Source organism: Nanorana parkeri, unplaced genomic scaffold (assembly GCF_000935625.1).
Source record: "Nanorana parkeri isolate BGI_ZX_2015 unplaced genomic scaffold, ASM93562v1 scaffold965, whole genome shotgun sequence".
NCBI lineage: Eukaryota > Metazoa > Chordata > Amphibia > Anura > Dicroglossidae > Nanorana > Nanorana parkeri.
Window position 1 is genome coordinate 99,854 of NW_017307233.1, and position 14,850 is coordinate 114,703.

The 14,850-nt window shown below is 39.5% G+C and overlaps 1 protein-coding gene across 1 annotated transcript in view; it reads left to right on the forward strand.

Annotated features, from left to right (window-relative positions):
• Positions 1-3,623: 3,623 nt before the first annotated feature.
• Positions 3,624-14,850, forward strand: part of LOC108795393 (Y-box-binding protein 3-like) — a 19,472-nt gene continuing 8,245 nt past the window's right edge. Inside the window, exons 1-5 of the mRNA XM_018566640.1 lie at positions 3,624-3,873; positions 6,406-6,469; positions 9,036-9,069; positions 11,699-11,788; positions 13,668-13,790. Of these exons, the coding sequence (XP_018422142.1) occupies positions 3,774-3,873; positions 6,406-6,469; positions 9,036-9,069; positions 11,699-11,788; positions 13,668-13,790 (411 nt within the window). The 5' untranslated portion in view covers positions 3,624-3,773. The remainder of the gene's footprint in view (positions 3,874-6,405; positions 6,470-9,035; positions 9,070-11,698; positions 11,789-13,667; positions 13,791-14,850) is intronic.

Consider the following 14,850-nt stretch of genomic DNA (forward strand, 5'->3'; position numbering starts at 1 on the left):
TTAAAATACACAACAAATGATCTATTGTGTGTGTTTTTGTTCTGAAATAACATAGATAACACTAAACATTCAGTTAATTCCTGTTGGATTTAATAGGCGTTTTATATAATTATACCGTGTTAAAGGGATGTTTTAACTGCAGTCGGCTTTCCTATCTGCTTTTGATTGTGGATTTTGTTAAAGAGACACTGTGTAACTTTGACCATCCAGCAGACTAACAGTGTCTACAAATAGCCCACCACTCCAGACATGCGTACTCAACCGGCCACACTCCCTTCCCTTATCCCATCTGCAGCATCCCCAGCTGTTCAGGTTCCAGTGTTGACTGGTGTTGAAGCCTAGATAGAGGGGTTAAGTCATGTTGTCTGAGTCTGGTGGTTGGCCTGAGCACTGTTACATAGGGGTGGTCATGTCCTCCTTCCAAACCTGAAAGGCTTTTACTATTAGAGAAGGCTCCAGCAGTGTGGGTATGTAATATATATATACATGCCCTGGGGGTGGGGAGGCTATCTACAGACAGTGTTGCAGCTGTCTGTAGATAGAAAGTTAACAGCACTGACAACTGTAGTATAGACCAAATGTAATATCGTGTTTTACAAAGGTGGTGAGGACCACATGACCGCTCCAACCAACCTTAGTATACAAGAAGTAAAACTTAGGTTCTGATTTCATTCTCAACTCCCATTTCACAAAAAGTGATTGAATAGCTGACAAGGTAGCAATGGCAGCAATTACCTGTCACTGCAATAGAAGCATGTTTCAGTCAGTGGAGAGAGACTGTGAAACACAGACCTCCCAGGCTGCTGCACTAGAGGTATAGTGAGACCTGTGAAAATGTTATGTTTGTTTGGCAGGAATTTTATTTACACTTTATGAACAAGTGGGTATCTGTGATGAACGAGGGGAGTTCCAGGAAGGAGGATGCTAAGATCCATTTAAACACTTAAACGAATATCGGCTGTCAGTTCGCAGCCAAATGTATGCGGTGAGTGCATACTCATAAGGGGGTGATTGCTTGGCACGAGGAGATCACAAAGTATAATTAAGCACCATTTGGACACTCGTTTTTCACTTGTGGATTGATCATCTCTTTTTTTCACAGGGGATGTGGAATGAAAAACTGTTTTGATTTAGTGAATTCATCACATGAACTTTTATAGAAATAACCATTATATTTTACAATATTAAGATTTTTTTCACTGTGTGAATTATGATTTTTACATCAATCAAGGCATGAATTTATATTTACATTATTATGTAAAATATTTTTCATATAATTTTCACATATTTTTCACCATTTGTCACTATTGATTAGTTTACAATCTACCTAATTTATTTATCAATTTAATTTATTTAATTTTGGGTTTGGTGGTTTCTTAGCGCTGTACAGTTGGGTTAATATAAAGTATACAATGACCTGTGGTGTGGCATATCTATTTTTTCGCACCACATGGCATGTCATAGCCACACTGTGGCGTAAATGGGGCACATAGAAAACTAGTGGTGACTGATGTTCAGTTGCTGAAGAATGCCAGTCACGCATATAGTGTAAAAGAGCCCTAAAGGAAAACCTTTTCTTTCTGTCAGGAAATAAAACATGGTTCCTTTTTTCTCCTATGACATTTCAGGCATTTTTCAAGAACAAGGCATGACAAGGACATTATCACTTAATAAATTCAGCCATGGGCCTCAAGTTCAGTGACATTACAAACAAAGATAAAGAAAACTAGAAAGAGAAAGTACATGCTGTAGGTAATATTGAGCATATTTGCATGTTATGCATTTTATTTAAATACTATCGAGCCTCTCAGCAGTGTTGTTTGACATGTAAATGATCACAGTATTGATATTTGTAAATTAACTGTACTGCCTTACCAGACATTTGCCATAGATATTTACTTGCCAAGATCATAAGCTATTTAGATGAAAAACAAAGAGTGAGAAAAGAGGCAATGTTACAAAGTTTAGGCCAAGGTCGAAAAGATTGCAAAGGTAAATGTTTTTATCAATATTTTTTTATTTCTGACACATTTGTGCTTAAGCATTAAAAGTGGAACTTACTATGACGACCAATCACATGGCAATATTTTTCTAGTGCAGATTAAAACATGTTTAGCATTCGGTCTGGTGCTGTTGGCAGAACATTCACACTAGTGACTCACTTATTGTTTCTGGGTTTAGACACACTTTAAGTCTAAAGGCTCCAGATACAAGTAATCTTGGGGTAAATAGAGTCAGTGTAACATGTTGGGTATCTGGCCAGTTTACATACATTTCATTAAGATTTTAATCATATTAAAAGTTGTACCTATAAATGACAGAGGAAAGGTAAGAAGTTAAAGATTTACCAGTGCACTTCCTGTGTCTAGGAACACCTGTGCAAAGAGCCTCAAAGCTGTATATCTGCAGTTGTGAGATCATGTTAGGCACTATGCCTGTGACTGCTAGTCTTATGAGATTTGGTTATATCACTACTGTACTGGTCACTGTTCTTCTTGCTGGAGAGGAATCTGTACGTGGAGACCTGCAGCACAAGTATCTCTCTGCCTCTGCGCCTTTCATTTTGTGGATTAGTGCTTTCTGTACCTCTCCTGCTTTATTACACCTCTAGTGCTCAGGGTGGCACCTCTGGCATGAAGCAAAGCCCTGTCTCTAAATCAGTGGTGCTCAACTTTCATGGTACAGGGGGCCTCAAGTGCTGCCCTTGATATCACCAAAGGCCACACATAATACTACAGAAAGCTGCCAGAGACTGCAGATATGCTGAACGAGATAGTCAGAGATTGCAGATATTATGTAGAAATTGCTGGAGACTGAAGTCATGGTTCAAGAGACAGTAATGGACTGGAAACACATTATGTGGGACTGCTAGAGGTCACTGCTATTACAGCCCCACATCTGTGTTTCCTTCAGCAACCCTTAAAATATACAGGTGCCACACATTAAAAAAGGAACAAAGATAAAAGGTATTAACTGGACAGAAAAAAAAAAAGATAGTATGAAAGAAATAAACCAAATCATTTAACCATGAAAGTCCAATTTAAAGAAGATTCCTTCAGAGGCCTGAGTAAGTAACTAGACACTTAAGAAGGAAAACACTTGCTACTGTTTACAGGGTCCCTGAAGGACACACAATGAATGCCAAAGGGCCTAGATGATGCCTGTCCCCACTTAGATACAGAACAAGAAATGGTAACTCACTAATGTGGAAAAGATCAGCTACAGGGAGCCTACAGGATATAGTGGTGACTAGTCCTTTGTTCTCCGCTTGGGCACAGTTTACACAATGTTGCTTCTCTTTAAGATAATACCTGTTAAGGGTTATAAAGAAGTAAAAATAATGTGACTGAAAATAAATACTAGTCAAATACTTTTCTTCCAACAGTTTAGTGTAGTTAGACTATGGTAAGTCGATTTCTGGCTGCTATGAGATACAGAAAATAATTTATTATTTTCATTAGTTTCATAGTTTTACTCAAATGAATTAGCTAATTCTAAAATGTGCAGCGTGAGTAGAAGGCTGTTGAAGGCAGCATGAAGTGTGAGTAAGTATGCAGCATGCCACTTTAAGACAGGAGGCGGAGTAGAAAGCTCTCCATATAAAAGGTCTTGCAAGGCCATTTTTAGGGCAGTAAGATCATAAAGAAGAAGAGAACAAGTAAACTCGAGGATTGAGATCCCTCGAAATACCATCTGCAATCCTCCCTGCCTCTCCCCCCTTATCTCCTAACACCATATAGCAGGGAATATAAGAACAGTAAGGAATTGCAGCCATGAGTGAAGTAACAGCTGAAGAACCAAAACCCAAGGCTGCTGGGAGTGAACCAAACACAGCTCCGTCTGGTACAGATGAAGTAGAGAGGAAAGTACTGGGTGAGTAAAAATATTGTTCTGTGATGGTAACTTATAATGGAGTTAAAATCAATCTGAGTCTTTCATTCCTTCCTGGTTCTCACTGCTGTACACTGCCTAATGTTCCAGTCATGGTCTATTTTTGTCCTTGCTGATTCTACGTCTGTTCATCTGTGCCCATATTCTATGACAAAGTTTCCCTCTGTATAAAAATACCCAATGATCTTGTATGCACTTTTTGTTTTTGCAGACCTTCACAACTCTTTGCATAGGACAAACTTCCAAAATAGTTAATCACAGTACCCTACAGCTGAGACAAACCAGTACAGATTATCTTCAAAAAGGATGAAAACACAATGACCCCTTCATATTACATTTGTGGGCACTACAGGCAGTTCATCCTTATAATATATGTAAACCCAATTTTCAAATCTTATATAAACTTTTTACTTGATAGTGTAAGTTCATTCATCTGCAGATTCCATTAAATAATATCTGGTGATCCTGTGATGAAGGTTCTTGTTTAGGCACTTCCTATTATAGGGTGACAACACCCTATGACTGTCTCCTGATTGCTCTTTTTCATTGTCATCCTGTCTCATTCGTTTCCATGGAGCCCACAAGTGGCCATGCTGACGCACATTGCGCTGGCATGGTCCATCATTGTTACTATCTGAGCAGTTCAAGGCAATAATGTGAAAGGGTGATGCTGGTATAAGTGCACGTTGGCAAAAAGTGGCTTAAAAAGCTGGAGGAGATCAGAGGCGCTAAAATACAAAATAGAAAAATACCTGGTGAGAACGTGGTATACGGTATTTTCTTAGATTAAATAAAAATGGTTTAAATAAGTGTTTAGAATACATAGTGCTATAGCAAACTAAATGTCATCCAGCTCGATGTATTTTAGGACAGTTTTATACAGGTGAAACTCGAATAATTAGAATATCATGCAAAAGTAATTGCAGTAAGTGCTGCAAAAGGGGCCCAAACCAAGTACTGAGTACATATGCATGCTTGTACTTTTCAGAGGTCCGATATTGTTCTATGTACAATCCTTGTTTTATTGATTGCATGTAATAATCTACTTTTTTGAGGTTGTGGATTTGGGGTTCTTGGGGTTTTCATGAGCTGTAAGCCATAATCATCACAATTATGACAAATCACGGCTTGAACTATCTTGCTTTGCATGTAATGAGTCTATCTCATATATTAGTTTCACCTTTTAAGTTGCATTAGTGAAATAAATGAACTTTGCACAATATTCTAATTATTCGAGTTTCACCTGTATGTGAAATCCAAAGAGTAAAGGTGGACATTAGAATTACCAGTACAAACTGTTGTGGACTTTTTTGGAAATATGCCAATGCCTGTTGTTCCAGGTGCTCCTATCTGTCTTGGCCATTACAAGAGGGACTTACTGAATTTTCATTTAGTACGTAGCACAGTAAAGTTTTAAAAAAGAAAGTATTCACATGTCTCATTCCATCACATATTCAAAAAATAAGAGGATTATTCCTAATTTCAGGACAGTGGGCAAATCCATGAAAATCATTCCTTAACGCCCCAGATAGATAAATGCACATACAGAACCACTGGTATATAGTGCAAATATAATCTAATCATATATCACATATATCATATAGTCTAATCATATATCACTATTTATTCCAAGCTGCATATAGCTATTTCAGGTTTTTGGCCATCAAGATGTACGGCTGATTTCAGCCGATGTACGGCTGAAATCAGCCGTACCAGCCTGAAGTGAATAGCCGAACAGTGTTCGGCTCACTTCACTTCTGATTGGTCATTCACTTGGCTGCCCTCGGCAGCTTTGTGAATAGACCCCATAGTGTATGGAAACCCCAACTTCTATGGAGTAGGACCTAGGACCCAACAAGGCAGTGTAACTATACAGGTTGTGGTGAAAAGGGGCTACAGGAACCAAAAAGACCTCCAGTCGAATCAGTGAGTCGCACAATAAATCCTTCTTTAAAAAGAAGATATTCATCTATCATTCCATCATATATCCCAAAAACAAGAGAATTGTTCCTCATTTCAGGAATCATTTCTTTACATACCAAACAACCAAATGCACAACCAGAACTGCTAATCAGAAAGTATTGAAGCTATTGGGTCAGTGCAAGGGATGAACTGGAATGTTCAAGAGGAGAGATCATAATGTCAGCCACTGGCCTTAAACAAGTAGGCAGCACAGGAATTCACACTTTCATGTCCTTTCTGGTTGCATGCTTGTTTCAAGTCACTGATACACTATTATTATTATAATACAGGATTTATATAGCGGCAACAGTTTGCGCAAAGGTTTACAATATAAGTAAGACCTTATGGTTACAATACAAAATCAAGACAAGATGGTAAGGAAGGCACTGCCCATAAGAAATTACAATCTAGAAGGGCCATAACTGGTTGTTGTAAACAGACAGCTTTATCATTTAGACTTTTTGACACATACAGCTGGAAATGTAATTGTCAGGATGCAACAGAAAAAGTATTATTTTATTACCGACTCAAAAATAATCATGTTTTTTCTAGCAACCAAAGTACAAGGAACAGTGAAATGGTTCAATGTGAGAAATGGCTACGGATTCATCAATCGGTAAGTTTTGAAATAGCAAATTTGCAGACAAAATTGTGCTATGCTATTCTATTTCAGTAAAGATTTTTAATTAATATTGAATGATTGCTGGTTGACTAATTCACTCAGGGTAGATCACATATTTCTCTCAGTGAGTTCCCATTTCTACTCTGTCACCCATAAAGCCTCATTTTTTTTCTATGTAGTTTAAGGTGTTAAAAAAATTCAGCAGGAGACATAAGACCTCCTTTTCATAACTACTGCAAGTTGGTGCGACCTGGGACATTGCATACAAAGAACTTACTGCCAGTAAATAAGAAGCTGGAGGGTCCTTCAACCAGTTGGCAGCCAATTTATTAAACATCAGTTTTGGGTAGACTGAATTTGTATTGTAGGTTGCGGATACTAAAGTTTATGGCCACTTGTGAAAGGAAATCTGTACTGAGAGGAATAGGTAGCATGCCACTGTTGACCTACTTCTTACAATGTTAGTTGCCTGGCTGTCTGTGGTTTCATTGTTTTCTGACTTACTGACCCCAAACAAGGGTGCAGCCTAGAAAGTCAACATGAAGTCAAAACTGCAGCTCTTGGGTCAGTGCAAGGGATGGGTAACTAGAATGTTCAAAGAGGAGTTCTCATAATTGGACATGTGCACCAGCAAAACATTTGTTTCGTTTTGATTTGGATTTAGCTTTATTTTCGTTTTTCGGAATTCGGGTCCGAAAGTCAATTCGTTTCGGAATTCGGATTCAAACCAAATTTGTTAGCGGAACTCCGTACGAAATTTCGTTTCGTTTTCGTTTTGTTCGTTCGATGCAGCAAAGTGACATTTAATAGGAAAATAAAGATTTTTTTGTTCTCAAATGTCACTTTGCTGCAAAGAAATTTCATCCAAAAAAAAGAATCGGAAATTCGTATTCGTTTGCATTCGTTATATCTGTAATTCGGAATTCGGATACATGCGAATCTTCGAATTTTTGAAATTGGGCCCGAATTTCGATTCGGAACGAAACGAATCGCACATGTCTACTCATAGGGGTTGATTTACTAACCTTATAAACACAACACGAACATGTATACACCTCTGTAGTGTGTTCCCTCCCAGCATGATCTATGGGTGGAATCTAAACACCTTTGTAGTGTGTACACACCCAGCAGGTGTGTTGTGCAAAGCCAAGCATGAATTTGCAAGGTGATGTTGTGTAAGTTAGCTCTATGTTGTGTTGCTTGCGTTGATGAATGCAGGAATGTAAATGCATGAGCTAACCATTTTTGTCTAAACTGTGAAGCAGCATTATATATGCATCATGTGCATGATTTTTCCATATATGGCATTCGTGGAAATATGCTTTTAGAGACTTTTTGGTTGATAAATACGTTTTGCTGTGTGAAAATCACACGCACCTGGTGCGTGCGTGTGTTTAGGTTAGTAAATCACCCCCATAATGTCAGCCACTGGCCTTAAAAAAGTAGGCAGCACAGAAGTTCACACTTTCATGTCCTTTCTGGTCCTATGCTTGTTTCAAGTCACTGATTCACTATTTTGATGATGATGATTATTATTATTATTATTATACAGGATTTAGCGCTATCAGTGTGCGCAAAGCTTTACAATATAAGTAAGACCTTATGGTTACAATACAAAATCAAGACAAGATGGTAAGGGGGGCCCTGCCCATGAGAGATTACAATCTAAAAGGGAGGGGCAAGTGATACAATAGGTGGTAGCTCCGTGGGGATGAATTGTTTGAGAAAGTTATAGTTCAGTGGTTAGATTGAGGTGAGATAGGCTTCCCTGAAGAGGTGAGTCTTAAGGGATCACCTAAAGGCAGAGTAGGAGATAGATGGACAGGTTGGTGTAGGGAGTTCCAAAGAATGGGAGAGACTCTAGAGAAATCCTGAAGGCGAGCATCGGAGAAGTTGACGAGGGAGCTAGACAGCAGGAAGTCTTATGGGGAGCGGAGGGGATGGTTAGGGTGATACTTTGAGATAAGATTGGATATATAGCCGGGGGCTTTGTAAGTGTTTGTTAATATTTTGAATTTTATTCTTTAGGCGATTTTATTCTTTTATCTTTAGCTCAGCTTTTGAAAGATTGAGTTTTAAGAAGTGTTGTGACATCCAGATGATGTGTCAGTTAGTAAATTAGTGAAGGGGAGATTTGTGGAGTGGAGAGATATATTTGAGTGCTATTGGCCTAGAGATGGTATTGGAAGCCATTCAATGTTATCAACTGGCCAAGGGAAGAGGTGTAGATAGAGAAGGGGTCCAAGGACAGAGCTTTGGGGGACCCTTACGGAACGAGAGAAGCTATGATCAGGATGACAAGCTTGAAAACCTATAATAACAACTCAGCAATGACATTGTCCATGTCCCTATCCTCATAGGTAAAGCTAAATGCATGTTTATGACTTCTTCACTATATTTCTTTGCTAATAAAGTATTGAATTAATTTAACTATGCTGTCCTGAAAAAATTGAAATGTCCTGACATTATATGTTCTTGAAAGCAGATGGGCAGTTCAGAATGCATTAGATTCATATTTTTTTATTTATTATTAATATTCTACATATTATTATCATTATAGGAATGACACTAAAGAAGATGTCTTTGTCCACCAGGTAAGAGCGTAATACTTGTAGTTACGGTATCCATACCAGATCTCATGCATTAATGTTAGCACTAATATTTTTTTTATACCTGTTTTTTTTTTTTATACCTGTTGAGCAAATGTATATTTAGTGGAGGATAGAAGTGTGCCTTTGGTGCCCAAAGAAAATTATCACTTTACTGCTCTTGTTTCTTTATAACCTACAGTAGAGGAATGACAACTTCAATCTGAATGGTTGACATGAAATTCAGACATTTTTTTCTATCCTACTTTTACAAAGCAACCGTAATGTTAATCATAATGTTTTATCTCAAGTGTCACTTTGTAAAAAAGACATACCTCCTGAGATCCAGTCTGTCAGTATGGTATCTTGCAGACTCAAACAGATCCCCAGATAGTGCCCAACTCACCAGGAAGACTCTAATGTAGTTTATTTGGGCCTGCATATACAAATGATGCAATTCCTTGTCTCTCAGAAGCAGAAAAATATTTCTTTCCTAAAGCTTTTTTCTTCCTCATAAAAGCCCTCCTAATACACTGATATTAGAACTCCACATAATAATAAACAGCAATAAAGCATGCTGCTTGTGGCAGCACAAACATATTTGTATTAGATTATTTATTACAGGATACTTTGATTTAACATAGTATTTTTATGATTGCAATGAATAATTGGAATACACCTTGGAATACAACTCTATTAAGCTTATTCAGTAAAATAAAGTAAAGATCAATGGTGATGTTCAAAGTGCAGTAACACATGGCAACCAGTCATAATTCATATCATTTTTGAATGGCTACTATGCATTTTACTGTCCTTTTACATTGTATTTGATATGTTTAATATGCCTTTTTGGATGTTAGATTTTACATTTGAAGCGTGATCCACAAAGCTCTATAGTGTTTCATAGTTCAGATTATGATTGACTAGTCACTCCTGACGCTGACTTCATCCTTTCTGGTTAGTCATCCAAAGGCTTTAGTAACGATGAGCTAAAATAGAACACAGAGTTTCTGCCAGATCTGCCAGGTTGTAATTTGAGAGAGGAACAAGCACTGATCCAGTTGTCAAGGCCTGAGAGCGAGGTAATTTAATGGGTCAATGAGAGCAGTCAGTGTAAAATTTTGTGCACATGGTAAACTTATGTTTCATATGAAGAAGGTGTACAAGCAGTCAACACCATAGGGCTAGCAGCTCAAGTAATACATTACATTATATATTAATTTCTAGCAGAAAACATATTAGCAATGGATATCAGGAGGAAGGTAATTAAGGAGGATCCTAACTTTGAAGCTGTGCCCAAGATAAAGAAAGCAGAGGGTAAAGGTCTCGTCACTAGTATTGCCTTTAGGCCTGCCTGCAGCTGATCTGTTCTGCATTAGTTACTTAACAAGCCTGATTCTGTCTCTGTGTAGAGCTGGCCATTTTGGTCTAGGCAGCTCCTTACCTCCTCATGTCAGTGGTGCCCCCCCCTGATGACTCAAAAGCCAATAACTGGTGTAGGAATATTCAAGAAGCAGCAGGAGGGGTTAGAAAAGCACAGGTCCAAAGAATGAATGAAGCAGAAGCAAGGAGACCCTTCCACTGCAGGTCCACTGGTACAGCTCTCTCTCCAGCAAGGAGAACAGCGTTCTGCACTGAAATGATATAACCAAATCTCACTCTAAATCTCATGAAACTAGCAGTCAGGGGCAGCAGTACCTTAGATGATCTTACAGTGCAGATATACCGCTATGAGGCTAAAGGCATAGGGTGCCTAGGTACATAAAGTGCAAAGCTATTTTTCAGGAGAAATTCAAGGCAAAGATTTAAGACAAAGATTTTTCAGGGTAAGGCACAATAACATTTATAGATGTCCCCTAATATAACCAAACAAATCTTTACCTTTTGAGTTCAGGTCCATTTTAAGTATACTAGAAACTTGCACTAAAATATATTGAACAAAGCCTATCTGTATTGCCTATATAATCTTGAGAAAGAACTTGTAGCAGAGTTGGTTGGGATAGCTGGGATGCATTCTTGGTAGAGCTCCAGAATCCACGCAGTATTCATTCCCATTGATGGCACAGAGCCTATTACTGTTTTTCTTTGTATATGACACCTGTTTCTTCTCATGCTGCCTGACACAGCAAAGTGCTGACCAAGAATGTTGCGGTGTTGAGTTCTGGCATGTAGGGAGACATCCTTAACTTGTGCTGAGATCACCATTAAAAAAACCCTCGTGTTCACTTGACAGCTTTATTGTGTAATTTGTTTTCTTCCTCTATTATTTTGTTTAGATTTATGAAAATGTAGTGCAATATGTCATTTTATTTGAAAACTGGAAACCTTCATTTCCATATTTATAAACATAGATTCTTACCAATAACAATATTTTATTCAAAATGCCATTACTGATAACAGTACTGATACTTTTTGGTTATTTGTATGGTTTAGGAATTATACCAAACCTATTTTTCATGTGTAGTGTCTGAGATGTCTACATTAATTAGGAGACTCTTCTTCCCTATTAATAGTACCTGCCGAATTCACAATCAAGTTTAGTCAGTTTTATATTAAATTTTAAATATGAATAGATAATTCACGAGTGTATATTACAGTAAGTTCTGGCATTGATGTTATATTCATTGTTTAACAGACAGCAATCAAGAAAAACAATCCTCGCAAATACCTGCGGAGTGTAGGGGATGGAGAGGTGGTGGAGTTTGATGTTGTTGCTGGGGAAAAGGTAAGGATTTTCTGCAATGGCCCCATAATATTTATAGCCCGTATATTTTTGTAAAGGCTCAACTCACCATTTACTGTTTAAATTCCATTTTGTTTTGTTAATGCATGATGAAAAGTAATAATCATTCAAGACATACACTATATAGCCAAAAGTATTGGGACACTCCTCCAAATCATTGGATTGAGGTATTCTGTGAAATTTCCTTTGCTACTAAATATTCCGCGGTCACCTGTTAGTGGTATTATAACAAAGTGGAAGCAACTGGGAACAACAGGAACTCAGCCATAAAGTCAGTAGCATCAGCATACCAAGACATTTTGAACAATTTCATGCTCCCAACTTTGTGGGAACAGTTTGGGGATGGCTCCTTCCTGTACCAACATGACTGCGCACAAGTGTACAAAGCAAGATCCATAAAGACATGGATGAGCGAGTTTGGGGTGGAGGAACTTGACTGGCCTGCACAGAGCCCTGACCTCAACCCGATAGAACATCTTTGGGACACTGGCGGAACTACCAGGGTTGCAATTGCGACTGGGCCCTGGCGTTCCGCCACTTGGGGGGGCCCAGCGAGGAAGAAGAGGGCCCCCCCTAAGATAGGGCCGCTCCTTCCCTGCCGCATAGCCACCCGCAGCATCTACGGGCGACTGTGCGGGGCTGTAGAGGCTGTCACTGGTCCCTCAGAATGTGCTGCGGGCACCGCCGGGCAGCACATTCTGCTGTGTGAGGACCCTCTCCTCTTAGCCCCGCCCCCTGGCCGCTGAGACGAGGAAGAGGTCCCTACAAAAGAGGGAAGGTAAGTCTCGGATGGGAAGACAGGCTCCTCTTAGCCCTGCCCCCTGGCCGCCGAGACGAGGAAGAGGGCCCTGCAGGAGAGGAAAGGTAAGTCTGGAATGCAAAGGGGGGGCGCATGGAAGTGTGTGTGCGTAGTGCTGATTTTTATTACAATGTATTGCTGGGACTTGTAGTCCTGCATAGCTGGTGGTATTCTGCATTGCTGTATGATGATTATACAGCAATGCAGAATAGCTCCAACTATGTAGGACTACAAGTCCCAGCAATGTATTATATTTTTAAGTAGGGATACCCCAGTGTTAATACTGGGCATTTTCAAAGTTACTCATACTCGTGATAATGCCCCGATACTAAATGCAAATACCGGTGTTCTGTCGAGAACGCCGACGTAGTCGAATTTGCCAAACTCAGCATCTGCGCTTACCAGTATTATCGAGGAAACGGATTTATTTACAAAGTATTTCATTTAAATCGTTAATTGTGACCGTTAATAATATTCCATCCATCATTTACATAGATTGTACATTATTAACGGTCACAATTAACCATTACAAACAAATACTTTGTAAATAAATGGCGGTTTCCTCGTCAATCCCGCCTGTACGTAAGCGCAAATACTGGGTCGACGTTCTCGACAGAACACCAGCACTAAAATTTTAAACTAGCGGCTGCCTGAGGCCCCACGCTTGATGGGAACCTCAGCAGACCCCTTCCTGTTAACCATGCGGTGCCATGGCGTTGGGGGGGCCTTCATGGTTTATCGCACCGGGGCCCTGAAGGTTCTACTTACGCCTCTGCTTTGGGATGAATTAAACAGAGGAGAATATCACATTAAATAAATATTTATTCTCTATGTTCCTCAGCTCCATCTAGTGCCCATAATGCTGAATTTACCTTATATTACATTGGACCTGGAAAGAAAATATACTAATAACATTTGTTTTTGCCTCATTTGTATAGAAGGAATGACAGTTTCTCAGGTTGTATGTCTCTGCAATCTTTTTTTTTATAAATAAAGCCCTTAATAACAACTGTCATATTATTTACAATGTATCTGCTTATAAATCTAAACTGAATATTTTAGGGCGCCGAGGCAGCTAATGTAACAGGGCCGAAAGGAGCACCCGTTCAAGGAAGTCGCTATGCTGCAGACAGGCGAAGATACCGCCGAGGGTACTATGGACGTAGAAGGGGGCTTTCAAGAGAGGTAATTAACAAATGTCATATGTCATATTTTACATGTTAAAGGAGAACTATGAGGTGAGTGCCTTTCACTCACCTCATAGTTCTAGCCGACCTGTGACAATGAAACTGTCACAGGTCGGCTCAGTAGATCGGGAAGTGAGCGAACACATACCGGCGTTCGCTCACCTCTCGATCCTGTCACGGCTCTCTGCCGTGACATGGGGGGGCTGGATTCCCCCCTTCCCGCTCCGCCAGCGCTGATTAGCGGAACGGACGGGGGAGGGGGCGGGTACAGCTGGCTCTGCCTCTAGATAGGTAGAGCCAGCTGTAAGTCACGCAGCTGGGCGGATCCAGACATAATTGTTGGGATCCGCTTCAGCTGCGGCGTCTTAGTATACCGCGAGAAGCAACTTGCGGTATACTGCGGCATCTCAGTAAACCGCGAGCTACAGCTCGCGGTACACTGAGCCTTGGGTGATGGGAGGACGCTAGTTTGTGTCCTCCCGTCACCTTAAGGAGAACTATGGGGAAAAACCTTAACCACATAGTTCTCCTTTAATGAAACACAGGAAATCAGGCTTTCACAAGTTCTTATTCTACTCCAATTACCCTATATTAGAACAGGCAGGGAAAAAGTATGTGCCAGTTTTTAGACTTTTATTTTGCTTTGGGGATTACTCAGCTATAAATAATAAATGGTGAAAGTCAGAGTGTGGGACAAGAGTTTTTCTAACTGCATATTCATAGATCTGTCTAAAAAATACTTCTCTGGGAGTTATTAGAATTTAAGTGACACTGGGTAATTGCTTGTGGTGGCCTTTGTCATTTGTTTCTCTTATTTCTGTTCAAATCAAATATGTAAAACATTTCTATAGGACAAATAGTGGCATGAGGTCGTAGATAGTGAAGTGGTTGAGGCAACATGGGTTTAAGTCAAGGACCATCAGAGACACATGTAGGCGGAGGATAAGGAGTAAGTTGCAAGTTCCTAAAAAGTTACATTCAAATAAATACTAAAACATAAAATGTTTATATAACCAACACTAAAAAGGCAGGCCTATAGGAAGGGGCAGTGTCAGTAT